General features: G+C 38.6%; 1 protein-coding gene across 1 annotated transcript in view; it reads right to left on the bottom strand.

Annotated features, from left to right (window-relative positions):
- Positions 1-2914: 2914 nt before the first annotated feature.
- The window catches only part of MMP9 (matrix metallopeptidase 9), a 41579-nt gene continuing 27217 nt past the window's right edge, over positions 2915-17276 (bottom strand). The window contains exons 10-13 of the mRNA XM_044090242.1: positions 12347-12486; positions 8948-9098; positions 4549-4652; positions 2915-4143 (exon numbers count right to left, since the gene is read on the bottom strand). Coding sequence (XP_043946177.1) covers positions 4034-4143; positions 4549-4652; positions 8948-9098; positions 12347-12486 — 505 coding nt within the window. The 3' untranslated portion in view covers positions 2915-4033. The remainder of the gene's footprint in view (positions 4144-4548; positions 4653-8947; positions 9099-12346; positions 12487-17276) is intronic.

Here is a 17276-nt window from a genome sequence, read left to right as displayed (position 1 = left end):
AGAATCAGAGGGGCTGCAGCCAACTGGCATAGAGTATCAGGTGTAGTATATGACAGAAGAATGCCAAAGAAGCTGAAAAGTAAGGTGTACAAGACAGTGGTGCGACCAGTACTACTGTATGGTACAGAAACCTGGGCAGTAAAGGCAGAAGAGTTGAAGAAGCTAGAGGTGATGGAAATGAAATGCCTGAGAAAGGTGGTAGGATGCACACTGTGGGACAGGCGAAGAAATGAGGACATAAGAGCAGAAGCCAAAGTAGCTCTAATTGCAGAAAAGATCAAAGAAAACAGATTACGATGGTATGGGCACATGTGTAGAAAAGCAGAAGACAATCTGGTGAGGGAGATTTGGGACAGACAGGAAGAAGGTAAGAGGAAGCGAGGGCGTCCAGCAAAGAGGTGGATGGATTGTGTGAAAGAAGATATGAGACAGTTAGGCATGAGTGTTGAAGAAGGCAGGAGAGTGGCACTGAATCGAGAGAGTTGGCGACAGTTAATACGATACCCCGACCCCATGTAAATGGGAAAAAGGGGATGATGATGATGATGATGATGAATGATGAATAAAGAATGCACTGTTTTCTACAGTCACATATCAGAATTAGTACAGATGCTATTTGTATAACAGGGAGACAATATTCTTACATAAATACTCCTTAAGTAAACTCATTCAGAAGTTCAGTAACAAAATGAAGCCATGCTTTAACAAAAAAGCTTGCAGTAAAGAAACTGTAATGCATGCTGTTTTACAAGTGTGTACAAACTGGCACAATGTTCAAATCTAAAAAAATAGCAAGATCTGGCCATTTTACCACCTCAGAAAAATTCATCACCCAGTGCTTTTCCCTTCTCTGGAATAACTTCCCCTTTATGTTTAACAATGTGATTCAGTATCTTCCTTCAAATTAAATATACATGGCTGGTTGCTCTCAAACTTATGACAGGAATTACTGGACTCTCCCTCCTTGTGAAAGGAAGTAAAGGCTGGGGATGCATATTGACAATGTGTATATGACCTTTACACTAAATAGGCTTGAAATTGCTATGAATCCCATGAAAAATTCTTTCACCACCTTAAGGCATTTTTCTGTTAACTACCAAAGCATGTTTGCACTGTTCTTCCAAGCATCTGCTGCTTACAATGCAACCTCACAATGGTTTGATTTAACTATCCAGCAGGGAATAAGCAATGGGCCCTATTATCCTGTGTGTGCATGCACTTCCATCATAATGCCCATTAGAATCAGGATGTTGGGAAGTGAGAGACTGGTTCTACTGCTCCCTTATCTCATCTCCTATTCTGCTGCCCCACCCCAGTAACTTGATATGTACTGGTGCATTGTGACTTTCTGGGTCTCTCACATCTGACATGAGCATTTGTCATAATATATAAAGCATCTAATCAAGTTTTTTTATAGCAAGGGTAGCAGAGTCACATTCCAACTTAAAGCTTAGCTAACCACCCCAAAAAGTGTTGGGAGTTCTCGTTTTTTTCTATCCCCATCTCCTGTCTGACCTTCTTCAGTCCAGGTCACTGGCAACTAGTATCTGTGGATTATATTTTTTCTATGACTGTGCTTAAAGAACAAGTCACATTTCACACATTTTCGCAGAAATAATTTTATTACAAACTTGTACATTACAAAACATTTCAACTGCAAAATACATGGTTGTATAGAAACATATTTCTGGTACAAAAGCATTGCAAACAAAAATAACAAGATAAAGAAGAATGGCAACATTTTAAATAGAATAAACATTATTTAATCTTGACTTTAAAAAATAATTATTTTTTAAAAATAATACAGTGATATGCTTAAAATTTTGATTATAACTTATGTTTGCACCCGGCAAACATACTGCAAGTCAGAAGATACACTTCCAATTTGCAGATAAATGTAATAATAAACATTCAAGCAGTGCAATAGTAATAAATTAAAACATTTTTTTCTTTTTTTTACATACGAGGTATAAGACACTACAAGCAACACAGCACCTGCTGAGTGCTTAAAGTTGATTTTTTTGTCCTGTCCTCTCCACAGACAGCGTTCTGCCCTACACCTACAATGGTGATATAACATTTCTTTACACTAGTACTGTTAACACTACAGACAGCTCTCTGAACACAGACTGCAGTGTAAGGCTTTTTTTACTAACCCTCTTAAACTGCATGTAGAATCTTACACAGTATTTGTAGGCTGCTATATAACTTTTGTCACTATAGATTGTAGCATTAAAACTGCATATAAGCCATTCTGGTTTTGTGGCGTAGTGGGATAAAGCTCTGAGTGTGCACCCAAATGACCCGTGTTTGAGTAGTGGTACTGGAAGCTGAAAGAACAAGGGGTAGTGTAGTATCAAGTGGATGACAGTAGCTGGCCCATCCCGGGGGAGGGGGAATTAGTCCAACCCACTGGAATGCTGACCCCCACCAGGAGCAGACAGTCAATTGGATGACATCAGTATGGTATTTTTGACAGTGGTATATAGCAGCACACGTTTGTACTCCCCAGGAAGCAGTGATTATGGACATCAAGCCACTGCAGGGACAGGAAGGTTGGGGATACCCTGCACAAGGACTAAACATCTTACTCTCAATCAACCATCACTTCCAAGGGGAATGCATAGAGCCAGCTGTACTCCAGTAATTGCTAGAAATGGGCTAATCCTGCACTGGTAGAGAAGCACAAGGGAATTAAGCAAGAGATTCAAAAACACTTCAGGAATGTTTTATCTTCCTAATAGTGGCCATCATGTGGGATCAGCAGAAATATATGGAGGATTAGAGCCTCTTCATACCAAGTATATTTAGAGGCCTTTATTTTAAAAATAGTTTATGCTGAAGATTCTTTATTCTTGATGAGATCACACTGGCATCTGTTAAAAGGTGTTACTGCTCAGCATTGACATTAAACAAAGTCATCCTGTGCATAAACAATGACACAGTAGAGGTGTCATTATCAGATCCATCAGATCTGGTATTTGTTAATGAGATCTAGGGAATATACTATGGGATCCAGTGGTCAGTGCTTTGGATTCTGGTTATGCACATGGAGATACTGCACACCCACTGAGTTCTATATCATGTTACATCCATTATTATGATTCTGTTCCATCTATGTCCTTCCAGTATGTAATTAAACTGGTACAGCCCAATGTACCTGACCTGGTCCTGTATTATGAATATAAGTTAAAGAGCATACATAACATTAGAAATTGTACTTTCACCAGGTATATTTTCATACAGGCTGATTAATTTGGCCCAAAAGATCCAAGTAGCTATAATATGGGTTACTACAATATTTGTGTCTCTGTCATTTTCTGCTGAAGAGTACCAATAATCTACAGCAGATAGATTAGAAACCAGCCAGAAGAACTCTTCTCCCAGATGTGTGCATTGCATTATGAACCAGCAGAATCCCCAGAGGAATAGAAGGGGATTATAGTGTGTATTAGCTAGTCTAAATCAGCTCTTTTTACTTCAATAGCTAGAATATAGCTAAGGAATCTCTAATGAAGATTAAATGAGCTGTCCAATTATAATGTGCAGTTCAAATAAAACAGTTACTGTCCACGCTGGTGACAGAGTTTCATTGTTTCAGTCCATGGAAGACTGATACAGGTCATAATTTTATGCAAGGCAGTCTATATGGTTTGAGACATCTACCACTGTCCAAAGATAAAGTCTGCAGACTAACAGAGAAGAGAGCCCTATTATGCTAAGGGTTTAGAAAGGCTATTAAATGTTTTACCACTGTAGTTCTACATGGCCATGGTATGGTTACGCATGAAGTGCTAAACAGGTATATTTCCTGTTTTATCATCAAGCAAAAACAATTCCATGAATCAAACAAAAAACTGAACTGAGATACCACAATAATGGGATGTCAGACTCCACAACAGTCAAGCAGGCAGTGACATTTACAGTATAAAGACACATGCTTCTTTCTCGAAATATGCAGGTGAAAAAGTAGAGCAGGAAGGTGCGACGTAACACCTCTTAAAGATGAGTCCTACAGTTGATAAGTACTGTGCTAATAGTCGACACACCCCAGGATATCATACTTGACGTACCCGACCCTGTCAACCTGGCCAGCAGGGCTTATTCTCCAGTAGTAAAACTCATGGCAGAAATAAATATATCCTGCAAAGAAAGAAAAATATGACATTTCTTTACCATACTTGAATAACACTCTACAGTATGTTTATTTCACATTTTGCAGTAAACAAACTGTAAGGTAGGCCTCAGAACATAGCTAGTATTACTCCTTTTTTTGTGTTTTTTTTTTTTTTTACTTTAGTTTTGTCTGCTTTTTGTATCCCACTGCTCGCGCATTTAGAGTAATGTTTTTAATAACTATTCCATCTGACAAGGTGGGTGCCTCACTCTCCTCACAAACAACCCACTGGTCACTCCTCAATTGGTCACTGAAATAAACACCAAGCATCCAATTAACTCTTACATACAGTAAAACACATATGTCTTATGAATTATTCTTCTTTGAATGTAAAATGTACTACTTTTCAACATTATTCCATTTCTACTTACCTTTTGAGGCAAAAACATCATGGGCATTGTATGGAACACCACTAAAGCCATCATCAGTACGTCGTGGGTATCCCTTATCCACTGTCTGTGCCTTCAGGTCCAGTCTGGGAAATAAAGAAACATGAGAATAAAGACATTAGTGCAGAATCAAACATCTTGGAGCAATAGTTTAGGTTTGCATGTTTTAATTTAGAAGTTTACATGACAGAGCCATAACCTAGCCATAAATCTAACCCAAGTCTGTGTAACAGAATACAACATCAATAGCAAAGAAAACCCAATACTAAACTTAAATATCTGAAAAAAATTCTACTATGCTTTGTTATTCTTTACAATGTATATTTTAATTTATTTATTTTATTCTGAATTTGTAAACTGGGGTACAGCACTGATCCCACTGGACGAGTTTCAGTCTCAGCCCAGGAGTAAACACAATAGATACATGTCATTATATAGAAAGTGAAAGACAAAATGCAATATATATATGTATTATATACCAATGGAATATTAGAGCTAGCTTGAGGGGGTAAAGACGATAGATTCATGACATTATATAGAAAGTGAAGGACAAAATGCAATATATACATGTATTATATACAAATGGAATATTACAGTTAGCTTGAGGGTGTAAACACAATAGATAAATGACATTATATAGAAAGTGAAAGACAAAATGCAATATATACATGTATTATACACAAATGGAATATTAGAGTTAGCTTGAGGGTGTAAACACAATAGATACATGATATTATATAGAAAGTGAAAGACAAAATGCAATATATACATGTATTATACACAAATGGAATATTACAGTTAGCTTGAGGGGGTAAAGACGATAGATTCATGACATTATAGACAAAATGACTGACAAAATACTATATATATATATATATATATATATATATACACACACACACACACACACACACACACACACACACACACACACACACACACACACACACACACACACACACACACACACACACACACACACACACTGGAAATTAGAGTTGTTATGCTGAAGGAATCACAATACGCTATGTAGAAAGTAGGGTAGTTAGTTGTTAAGTTATATGACCAGAGAGAGAGAGAGAGCAGACAGTGGGCAGTTACATTTTCATAAAGTCGTCTAATGTGTTTTTACTTCTCAACAGAAAATCAGGTAACAAGAATGATCTTTAAAAATAGAAGGGAGAGATTCCCAAAATTTGAACCAAGGTTTGGGGTTTGTCATAATGGTTAAGGTATTTACCTCACAAAGGAAAGGTACAGGATTTAATTTTTCACCAAGGGAAACTGGCTAGCTCAAAATGTCCCACAACTGAAGCTAGTCTAGTACATGCTTATGAACCTATAAGGACTGAGAAAGCATAATCTGTGCTCTGAAGCCTAATCTGTGAGGTTTGGAGAAGGGAACCTGAGTGGTTAATATTTCTAGGGTTGTATGTTGGTGCATGTTTGGATAGTCTACAGGCTAATGGGTGGACGGCCTCTTTCTTGATAAATTTAAACACTTGAGAGGCTAGTAGAAAGTCAGCATGTTGTTTCACAAGCAGCCTGTTAGCCTTTTCATTGGTTTTGCAGTGGTGTCCATTTCTTGAGGAGAGAGGGATGAATCAGATAGTGTTTAAGATGGATTGGATGGTGAATGCATTTTTTTAGAGGCTGCAGAAATCAAAAGGAAACCATATTCTAGATAAACCAGTAAGATAGCTTTACTCATGGCATTCCTATGGGGTTGGAAAGAAAAGGGGAGATCCTCTTAGGGCAGAATAGGAGAGTTTTTTTTTATTATTTTTTTTATTACTGTTTCAGTACTCCAGGTGAAGATGGAAATTTAGGAAGAGGTCCAACCAAATTTGAATTTGAAAGAAGTGACATTTTCAGTAGTGTTATTCAGATGATTGAGGATTTGTAGGGGTCTGAAGATTGGGTTTCTTACAGACTGTTTTTACAATGGCATTTTAATTTTAATTGTTTCACCACAATAATCAAGAAACAGAATAAATGATGTAATATGCAAGTATCACACTAACATACTATAGCAAAACATGTCCCTTACAAAATTTTGTAATCAGTGCTACTATGGTTTGCAGTAAAAAGATAATAGAGAAATGTCAGACATGAAGACTGTTTGTTTGAGACTTAGGCAGCTTTTTGTGAACAGCTTTTTCACTAATGTCATGTTTAGTTTTAAGATGTCATTGTTAAACTAAAGGAATGTGATAAATACCACAAAGAAACACATCAAAGTAGCAGAACTTGCATATGAATTAGCAAACCTATGGTATTTTATGTTTTTTTACAAAAAAAAAATGAATAAACCGTACAAAAGGTTTCTGGTGTCTCTTCTGTAACACCCACTGGAAGGGGACAGAGTGAAGAACATTATTTTGTGTATTAGATCGATTACTTCAAGACAGAGATAGGGTGGAAAGTGCTGTAAAATGGAATAACAAAAATAAGCCTGCGTATGTCTGGCATTTTTCACAGCTGCTCTATTATTCAGCAATTAAATGGTAGGAATCTGGCTACAGAAAGTAGTGGGAGTTATTGGAACATTAAACAACTGTCTTTAAAGAAGCTAACTAAAAAGAAGAGGGATAGTGACTAACAAGGTGCAAAACACATAATTATGTGTTAATTTACAAATGATGAGTCGGTAGAAAAGAAGCTTTGTCAGCATTTTAAGAGATAAATGCATTTGCTTGTTTGTAGTCTGCATAGTACATATTTTTTAATCTCTTTTCATAAAACTTCAACCCACCTCTATTTACCTTTGTGGAACTGACATGGCTTATAGATCAGTGCATAATTCTAAACTCTGAACTACTAGACACGCACACAAGCATTTTAATAGAGCACAGTCATGTTAAATGTAAATTAGCAACCATATTTCCCATTATATCCCTACAGTCTTCTCACTCCATCTAGACACTAAAACTGATCCAGTGTGGATATACACTGGAAAATGATCACCTACTAGTTATATAGCTCTAAATAACTAGCTACACCCAAAGGGGAAAGGATGCATGGATCACCAAATCATAAACCTGGAAAATCTAATGCAGAATGCACCTTCTGGACATACAGGACCTCAGGTGTGTCATAATGCCAGCTGCAGTTCTGGGAATATATAACAGCTCTGCCTCTTAACCTTCAAACAGTGACATACAGTAATATGGGCAGCTCATGGTTATTGTTTAGTCAGCAAGTTGGGGGGTACCTGCTTTCTCCAGTATGGCTTACTCGTGGCTAACTATGAAATACAGTAATATAATTGCAATTCAATAAAAACAAATCCACTCAAGATTGACTTGTAGATACTTGATTTTCAAAAGAGATATTATCTGTTATGCTGGAGATAACGTTTTGCAACTGGGTTATTGTGGTCCTGAATTTAGTTTCCCTGACCTACAGCAATGTGCAGGTGAGAGCACCCCCGGCATGGGGAACCACTGCTCATACTGTCACACACAAACACACACACACACACACACACACACACACACACACACACACACACACACACACACACACACACACACACATACACAGTAAAGCATGCTTTGTTTCTTTGTACTCCTGTTGCATTTTACTGATTTTTTTATGTTATAATCTTGATGATAAAAAGATTAGTTAGGATCAATGGTTATTGTAACAATGAAATAGCAGTTTTTCAAACAAATAAGGATATATAATTTTGTTCTTTGTGACTATGAGCTGACCTGTTTCACTTTTCTGCTTCTCAAGCCATAAAACACACCCTACATTTATTTCCTTTCACTTTGTGGATGCTGCTGATATACCTCTCTCAAAGAACTAGTAGCAAATATATTACACTGATTATGTTATTTTTTTTAGAAAAAAGATAAATGATCATTGCCTTATTTGAAAGAAACCAAGGGACCAGAAACAAGAATAAAACTTTTACCTCTAGAGAAGGGAATGATTTATAAGTTTATAGGTAAGTACTAGATTAGCTGAACTTGTGAGACATTTTAAGCCTAAGCAACTTCTCCTTTTGTGCTAAAATTTGCCTATCCCATTTGGTTAGATAATGGCCTTATAAAAGGATCTGTCCTATCATGGATTGTGTGTGCTTCCAAAGCAAGTCCTAAATTAAGTGATTTGCTAAATAAGTTATGGGTAAATGTATTTTGCCCCACGATCTTATGTGAATATTGCTCACAAGTGATGGTTTCTGTGCATTGCCCTGTGTAAACCTTAAAGAAAGAGACACTCAGCTATGACTATTATTAGTTACACAAAATACCCAGAACACTACTGTTTGGGAGAAGAATACGAGGTAAAAAACAGATAAGCAGGATTTTAAAACATTAAACATAACTGTGTGACAAAATAAGGTCAGTTCTAAAGTTTGTAATCTTACCTCCAAAATTGGGGTCCATTGAACAGTAGAACCTTGGCTTTGCCTTTTGGCACAGAACCCACAATCTTCTCTACTTTCTTGTCAATTCCAAGCTTGTCAATCCCTCTAGGTCCAATAACATTTCCTGCTGAGTACACCCAGAAATTTCGCCCTGAAGACAAGAAGAAAAGGTGACATTAAATCATGATCATTAATGAAAACACCACCAGGAAACGTAGTGAGGAAAAACAATAAGAGGTGTTTAAAACTGGGTTTACGGTCACTTTTTATACTGACTTGTTACTTTCTCACACTGAATTCCACAGCATTTGCCAACTACACATTTACAGGTGCAAAAATGTAATTTCACAGAATTGAATATATGCTGCAGCCATCGGTCTGTTTGCCTTTAGATTAAAATGACTCTTTATTATTATTTATTTATTTATTTCCAGTTTGATTACCGGGGAAGTCCACTGGGTCAGAGTGACCCGGTTTCAGTGGAGGCCAGGGGAGAAAAGCTCCAAGATACATAATACAGATAAGGTACAGAAATACATGGATGTCAATCTTACATAATATGGAAACAGTTACAAGTAAGTACCTTGAAAATATGCATAATAAGCAGAAAAGCATTGAGTGTGGACTTATTGTTTATACACTTTCTTTAGTGTGCACACTCAGATATTAGGTGAGAAGATGTTTTATATACATACTTTTAAGGAAAATGAGGATACGCTATACATGCACAATTTCAGAAATTAGTAATGGGAAGCTGTATACAATATCTACAATGTTGAACCATAAGAAATAAGCAGCTAATAGAGAAAGGAGAGCAAAGAAAATGCTCGTGGGAGCATAGCTGAAGGAGAGTTATTGAGGTCTTAGGAACCTGAGGGGGAAAACCCCCAGGAGCATAGCTTAAGGAGAGTTATTGAGGTTATCGATAGCTATTGTTATTGTATTGACAGTTATTGATAGCTAATGGAGAAGGGAGAGCTTAGAAAATGCTCATGGGAGCATAGCAGAAGGAGAGTAATTGAGGTTATCGATAGCTATTGTTATTGTATTGATAGTTATTGATAGCTAATGGAGAAGGAGAGCTTAGAAAATGCTCATGGGAGCATAGCAGAAGGAGAGTTATTAAGGTCTTAGGAACCTGGGGGGGGGAAACCCCCAGGAGCATAGCTGAAGGAGAGTTGTTGAGGGCTTAGGAACCAGAGTGGACTAAGGAAGATTAGGTTGGATGGTGCTCTTTACTATTTAATTTCTCACATAGTTCACTGCTTAAAGATGTGCAGTTCAATTTTATCAATGTAGTTATTAGTTATTTGTACTGATTTTTTTTGTTTTGCCATACTGGTGACTTAACAACCTAAACGTACCTCATGTAAGGAAGTGACTAAGTGTCTAACATAAGCAAGGAAATCAGATGTCAACTTTTTCCCAAAGGGCACATGATAGTAAGGACCAGTCATATACTCATCTAGAGCCCATTGCCAGCCTCTGTGATCCTTGGCAGATAACTTTTACTGTATAATTTAATAGATGTATACAGTTAATTTCACACTAAAGCTCTTGGAGGGGATATGCCATCTACTGCAGTGCAAAAAAGAGTGTTTAGAAGTAACTCGTGACAGTCAATGTGGCAACACTTGTTAGATGAGTAAGCAGATTAACACCTGCCATGCTCATATGTAAGCTGAAAAGGGAGCCCATACTGTTATTTTCTTATAGAGAAAAGGTTACAGACATTTAAAAGCCACTGAAAGGTTCATTTATCTTCTGTCATAGGTGGCATCATTGCAGTAAACTTCTATCCATCTATGCATCCACAACCCCTTTTCCCATTTTTGCACATGGAACTGAGGTGTCACTTCAACAGTGACAATCACCTAGAGCCGAGATTCACATTGCTGGGTGGCTAGTACTGCCATGTTTTTTCTTCCATACCACACACACACACACACACACACACACACACACACACACACACACATGCACACTCACACCTATGGTCAATTTAGAGTATCCAGTACATATACTGCATGTCTTTAGAATGTGGGAGGAAACCAGAACATCTGGAGAAAACCTACACAACCACAGGGAGAATGTATAGACTCCACACAGAAGGCACACCAGCCAAGAATTGAACTGGATAACCTCTTGCTATGAGACGACAACTCTATCTGCTGTGCCTCTGTCCCACCCTACTTCTTATAATGCATTTGTCAGTTAATACAAGTCGGGGACCAATGCAAATCAGATAACCCAAAACAGATATAGAATGAAGATCAGATGCTTTCTGTTACACAGTACTGATGCTGTCTGCAATGAAATCGCAAGTGGGATGCAGCAGCATAAATGGCAGTGATAGTCACACATGCTTAGTACCACAAAAAGGGCATAAATCCCTGGAATCTCCATTAAAATATGAGGCTTGTCCTGAGATTCACATAACAGTTGCACAAAGAAAGAGAAGTTTAGGAAATGATTGAGGAGAGTGAGAGATTAGAAGTGAACAGAATGGAAACAGCAGGCATGTAACTACAGCAAGAAATACATGTATAACCTTTGACTGATGCATGTTTGCAGCATACCTACAGATACTGCCAAACAGTGATTCATTGTCCACTACAGCTCCAGAACAGGATAAGCTTATTTATAGTCAAGGTTTTCATCTCGGTAAATGCCAGCCTATTGAAATGTATTAATCCCCAAAAACTGCTGTCATTTTATCATGGGATCATTCCTAATTATGTTCAAAATGACTAATGGAAAATAATTGTGGGTAGGTGGTCAGTTGTGTGTCCTAAAGTTGTTATACAACAGCAAACATATCCAAGCGAATGACCTAAGACTAGATGAGAATGTGATAATGCCTGTCAAATGGTGTGAAAGGTGTGAACTTTTGTGGTAATTTCTAATCAACCAGTCACTAAATGGCAATCTAGATGTTATACTAGGCCTCGTATATCACTTAGTGCTTGAAATAGGTTATTATGAATAGTAATTCAGAATCTGGGAATGTCTGCTGCTACTTTTTCATCACTTAACCAAAAGCTTGTTACAGTATCTTCTTTAGTTATTTTTGTCAGGTTAGGTCAGCTGTAACTTCTTAAAGGAGCATGATCTCCCCTCCCCCCAAAAACACACACATAAAAGTGAAGTGAAATACGTAGGCACAAAATTTCACAAAATACTGTGGATTAGCTTAACTGTCATATAATCAAAACTTCAACCTAAAAATTATTTACACTTTTACTGTTCATCTCTTGAGTCCAAAACAAATACATTTAATTGGAATATATATTCTGAATAGCATCATTTTCAAAGAGTAATGTCAGCCCCTGCCCCACCCACCAGAGAATTACTTCATTTAAAACTGAGGGTAGAATAATAAAAGAGCATATGTCTTACCAGAGAAGAAATATATTCTCTTTGTTTGCTTGTCTTCAAACGCTGTGTCAATCGTAGCTGGGAGAGCTGGCCAGGTAGAAGAGATTGCAAATGGTCCTTCCTTAACAGCTTGTTTTTTCACAGAGGACCTCCAGTATTGCCTGTCAGTAAAATATATATTACTTAGGCTGCAGCACATTAGAATGTAAAGTTGACAAATGCAGTACCACAGTTATAGTGTTGTGTACGTTTCATTTCTGGAAGTGTCTGTGACAGAAATGTATTTATTTATTTATTTTATTTATTTGCAGTTGGTTTACCAGGATAGTCCATTGGGCCAAAATGAACCTGTTTTCAATGGAGTCCTGGGGAGAAAAGCTCCAGACAATATAGATTACAGTAGGTATTAGACATACTTAAACATTATTAAAATCTCAGTAGACAAATACAAATGCAATGCACAACAATTACAATTAATGTAAGTGTTAAAAACTGATGGCAGATTAAAAGGGATTATACATAAATTCAAAATTCTACTAAAGTTATTTCATAAAGAGAGTTCAACATATGAGAGTGTAGAGTATTCTTACACATTCTATAGTAATAACAGGAATGTGAGAGTTACGGATAATGAGAGAGAGAAATCGAGGGTGTAAGCAGGAGTAAGTGGAAATGGGGATATTCAGTGTAGTTAAGTAGGGTGGGAGCAAGAGCATTCCCACTGGGAAAGTAGGGGGTGAATGAAGAGATTTTTTGAACATAAAATGGTTAGAGGTAGTACGGATAGATGGAGGTAGAGAGTTCCAGAGACGAGCTAACCCATGTGAGAGAAGATATTTGCCAGGGGGACGGGTTGGTTTGTACACTTCTAATAGATTTTGGTTGTTGGACCTTAATATTCTATCAGGTATGTGCATTTTAAACACAGAAGAGAGGGAGGGATAGAGGGAGGGGTTGAAAATAAGTTTATGTGCAAGGGATAGTTGTGTATAGGTGAGCTGATGGGGTAGTTCTAGCCATTTTATTTGTTGGATAGAGAAGCAACGGTAAGTGTAAGACTTTTGGTTGGTAGCAAACTTGCCGATTTTATTGTAACAGGAGGAAAGTTGTTTTTTCAGGGAGATTTGTAGATTAGTTAGTAGTGGAGCTCCGTATAGAAGGGAGGGAATAAGAAAGGAAGTAGAGAGAGTGATTTTAGTGGCAGTTGTAAGGTAGTGCTTTTGTCGATAGAGCATCCCTAGTTTTTGATGTTTTTTTTTTAATATTTAGTTGTAGATGGGAGTTGAATTTTAGTTGGTTATCAATTTGGACTTCAAGTAATTTGATCTCTGTCACTAGTTCCAGAGGAGTGTTATTCTCACTAGTAATAGAGAATGAGTTTGTATTGAGAGAGTTGAGTTTAGAAGGGGTGAATATCATTAATTTGGTTTTAGCGGGGTTGAGTGCTAGGTGATTTGTTTTCATCCATAGTTCAATGGTAGAAAAAGCATCCTGAGTTAGCTTTATGAGAGTAGGGATAGTTGAGGCAGTGCAGATAATGGTCAAATCATCTGCATATTGGATGATATTGGAGAGAGGGATAGCTTTGTGGAAATCATTTATAAATATATTGAAAAGGAGGGGACCTAATATGGAGCCTTGGGGGACACCAGTTGGGGTGTTAAGAAATGAGGAGGTTGCCTTTTTCCATTTGACTGCTTGATGTCTATTAGATAGGTAGCTAGAGAACCAGTTCAAAGTAGAGGAAGACAGGTTAAGTTTGGAGAGAAAAATGGATATTTTATATATATATATATATATATATATATATATATATATGTATATATATATCTGTATATATATATATATATATATATATATGTATGTGTGTATATATATATATATATATATATATATATATATATATATATACTTGACCTTTGCCCCCAAGGGAACAAATGAGCCATAGTAGTTGTTCCCAGGTAGTATATGAAGGTCAGTACATTGTCCAGGGGCTGAAGAGGAGTCCACATGGTCAGAGGAAGACTGGAGTAATGGATATTAACACAGACAGCTGACTAGTGTGCAAGTCTGAAGGCAGAGCACATCAGAATCCTGAAATGATTCCTGATTTTGTTAGCACAGGTCCAGATGGCACAATAGTACCAGCTTACCATATATGCTGTTGGATGCCTTCATTGATCAAAAATATCAAAGGATAAAACTGACATTAGTTCTGCTGCCATGCAGTAAACTGATTTTCTTACTGCTCCACTATCTTGGTACTGAAACTCCTATGAGCTGGGTGTGTTTAAGATGGGCAGTACCAGCAAAAAGTGACTATCAAAGTTGCTGCCATTTTGACCCATTTTACAGTATATATAATTTTACAGTATATATAATGCTTAACTATCTTTGGTTTGCAATGTAATGAAAAGTTATGTACCTACCATAACGTTCCATGTTAGTTGTCTTCTTCTCACCTTCTTTCTTGCTGGATGGGTTCGGAGCCGATCCTCGGCTCCAACTCGGCCTTCTACTAAAGCTCGAGAGCTATTTACCGGCTCGAGGCCTCCACATATCCCACAATGTTAGGCGTCAGATACCCAGATCTCATTTGGCAGAGCTAACACCATCGAAAAACAATTTTTTTGGAGACACCTGTCCAAATTACAAGGATTACCTACAGTGCTAAAGGCAGAGGAGGATGTAACCTAGAAAAAGGTCAACTAGAGGAAGAAGGTCTCAAAAGGGATTCTTCTCGGTCTGTCCAGGCTAGGGGGATGGAGGGTGGGACACAAGAAAGAAGGCGAGAAGAAGACAACTAACATGGAACGTTATGGTAGGTACATAACTTCTTAATGTTAAGTTGTCTATCTCGCCTTCATTCTTGCTGGATGGGACAGCGTCCCTAGCACCTTAGTCCTGGGTGGCTCATCAGAACAGACTCTTGAGCACAGTGGAACCAAAATCAGCTCAGCTCCTGGAGGCCATATCCAACTTATAATGTGAAATGAAGGTATGAGGAGTGGCCCATGTGGCTGCAGCACAAATAGATTCCATTGGTAGTCTTGCTTGAAAAGCTACCGACGTAGCTAATGCTCTGGTGGAATGAGCTTTTGGTTTTGTGGGGAGTTCCTTATGTCTGAGTTGATAAATCAAAGTAATAACAGAGGCCAACCACCTGGATAAGATTACTTTAGAAACTGGCAGGCCCTGCTTGCCCTCAGCATAGGATAGGAAGAGTTGGTCCGATTTTCTTGTTTGTTTAGTCCTATCCAAATAAAAATGTAATTGCCTGTGAATGTCCAATTGGTGCAACTTTTGTTCAGCTCTGTTTGAATAGTTAGGGTAAAAGACAGGACGATCAATAGCCTGATTCAGGTTTGTCTCAGAAGGTATTTTGGGTAGAAAGGAAGGATTAGTCCTGAGTGAAACTCTATCCTTGTGGAAAACAAGATAAGGAGGACGAATACAGAGGGCTTGAAGCTCCAACACTCTTCTAGCTGAGGTGATGGCTACTAAGAAGGGAGTCTTCCAGGAGAGTAATTTTAAGGAACAGGAGGCGACAGGTTCAAAAGGAGGTAGAATCAAGGAAGTTAATATCAGGTTTAAATTCCACGGAGGCGGGGGATCTTTAACCGGGGGCCTAAGTAAAATAGTCCCTTTAAGAAAGGCTTTACAAAGTTTGTGGGACATGATGCTGGTTTTTGACAGGCCAGCGTGGAAATTTGCATTAGCAGCCAACTGGACCCTAATGGTGGCAGATGAGGAATCTGCCTGAAAAAGTACTGCCAAAAAATCTAGAACGTGATGGACAGGAGCTGTAAAGGGATCTATATTTCTAGCCTCCGCCCAGAAAGAGAAACATTTCCACTTACTAGCATAGGTTTTTCTGGTAGTAGATTTATGTGAAGAAAGGATGATTTCACATACTGGCTGAGAAATATGTGGAAGCCTGGCTAAGGTTGGAAGTGGAGCAACCAAGCTGTGAGGTTGAGAGACTGAAGGGACTGGTGCAGCCCGCCCGACTGATGGACCAACAGGTCTGGCACTGGGTCCAGATTCCAAGGCTGCTCCAGCAAATGACGATGCAGGAATGGGAACCAAATTTGTCGAGGCCAGTAAGGGGAAATGAGGATCATCCTGGATCCCAATGCAGTCGCTTTCTGAATCAGTTTGGGAATTAAGGGAAAAGGTGGGAATGCATACAGAAGACCCCAGGGAAAATCGTGAACTAGAGCATCTCTGGGGGAGTCACCGGGGAGGGGGAAGAAAGTGAAGAAGTCGTCGCACTTGCTTTTGGGAGGGGTTGCGAACAGGTCGCAGCAAGGTTGAACCCATCTGCGGAAAATTTTGTCCGCTACTGACTGATTGAGAGACCACTCGTGAGGCATGAGAATAGCTCTGCTTAGCCTGTCGGCTATGACATTGGACTTCCCGGGGATGTGTGTTGCTATCAGAAACCATTGAGAGGAGATTGCCCACTGCCAGAGTCTGAGTGTTTCTCGACATAAGGGATAGGACCTGGTTCCGCCCTGCTTGTTGATGTACCACACTACAGACATATTGTCTGTCTGAATTACAATAGTCCCGGTGGGTAAAGAGTCCTGAAGAGCTTGCAACGCTAAAAGTACCGCTCTCATCTCCAAGACGTTTATGTGCAGGTGGTACTCTAGAGGTTGCTAAGTGCCCTGGACAGTCCTGCCCTGAAAATGCCCCCCCACCCGATCAGGGAGGCATCCATTTTCACCGTGGCAACAGGAGGAGGAAGAAAAAACGGTCTGCCTTGAAGTACTTGAGAGGAGACCATCTACCAAGAAAGGTGGTCTTTGCACGATTGGGTGATTACTATGTTGTGAGATATCGGAAGCTGCTGAAACGACCATTGGGTAAAAAGCATCCATTGAAGGATCTACATGTGAAACCGAGCCAGGGGAAGTAATGTGATTTGCTGCTGCCATGAGACCCA

Source organism: Protopterus annectens, chromosome 12.part0 (assembly GCF_019279795.1).
Source record: "Protopterus annectens isolate FY-2018-M chromosome 12.part0, PAN1.0, whole genome shotgun sequence".
Taxonomy (NCBI): Eukaryota; Metazoa; Chordata; order Ceratodontiformes; family Protopteridae; genus Protopterus; species Protopterus annectens.
This window is presented reverse-complemented; position numbering and strand designations above follow the sequence as displayed.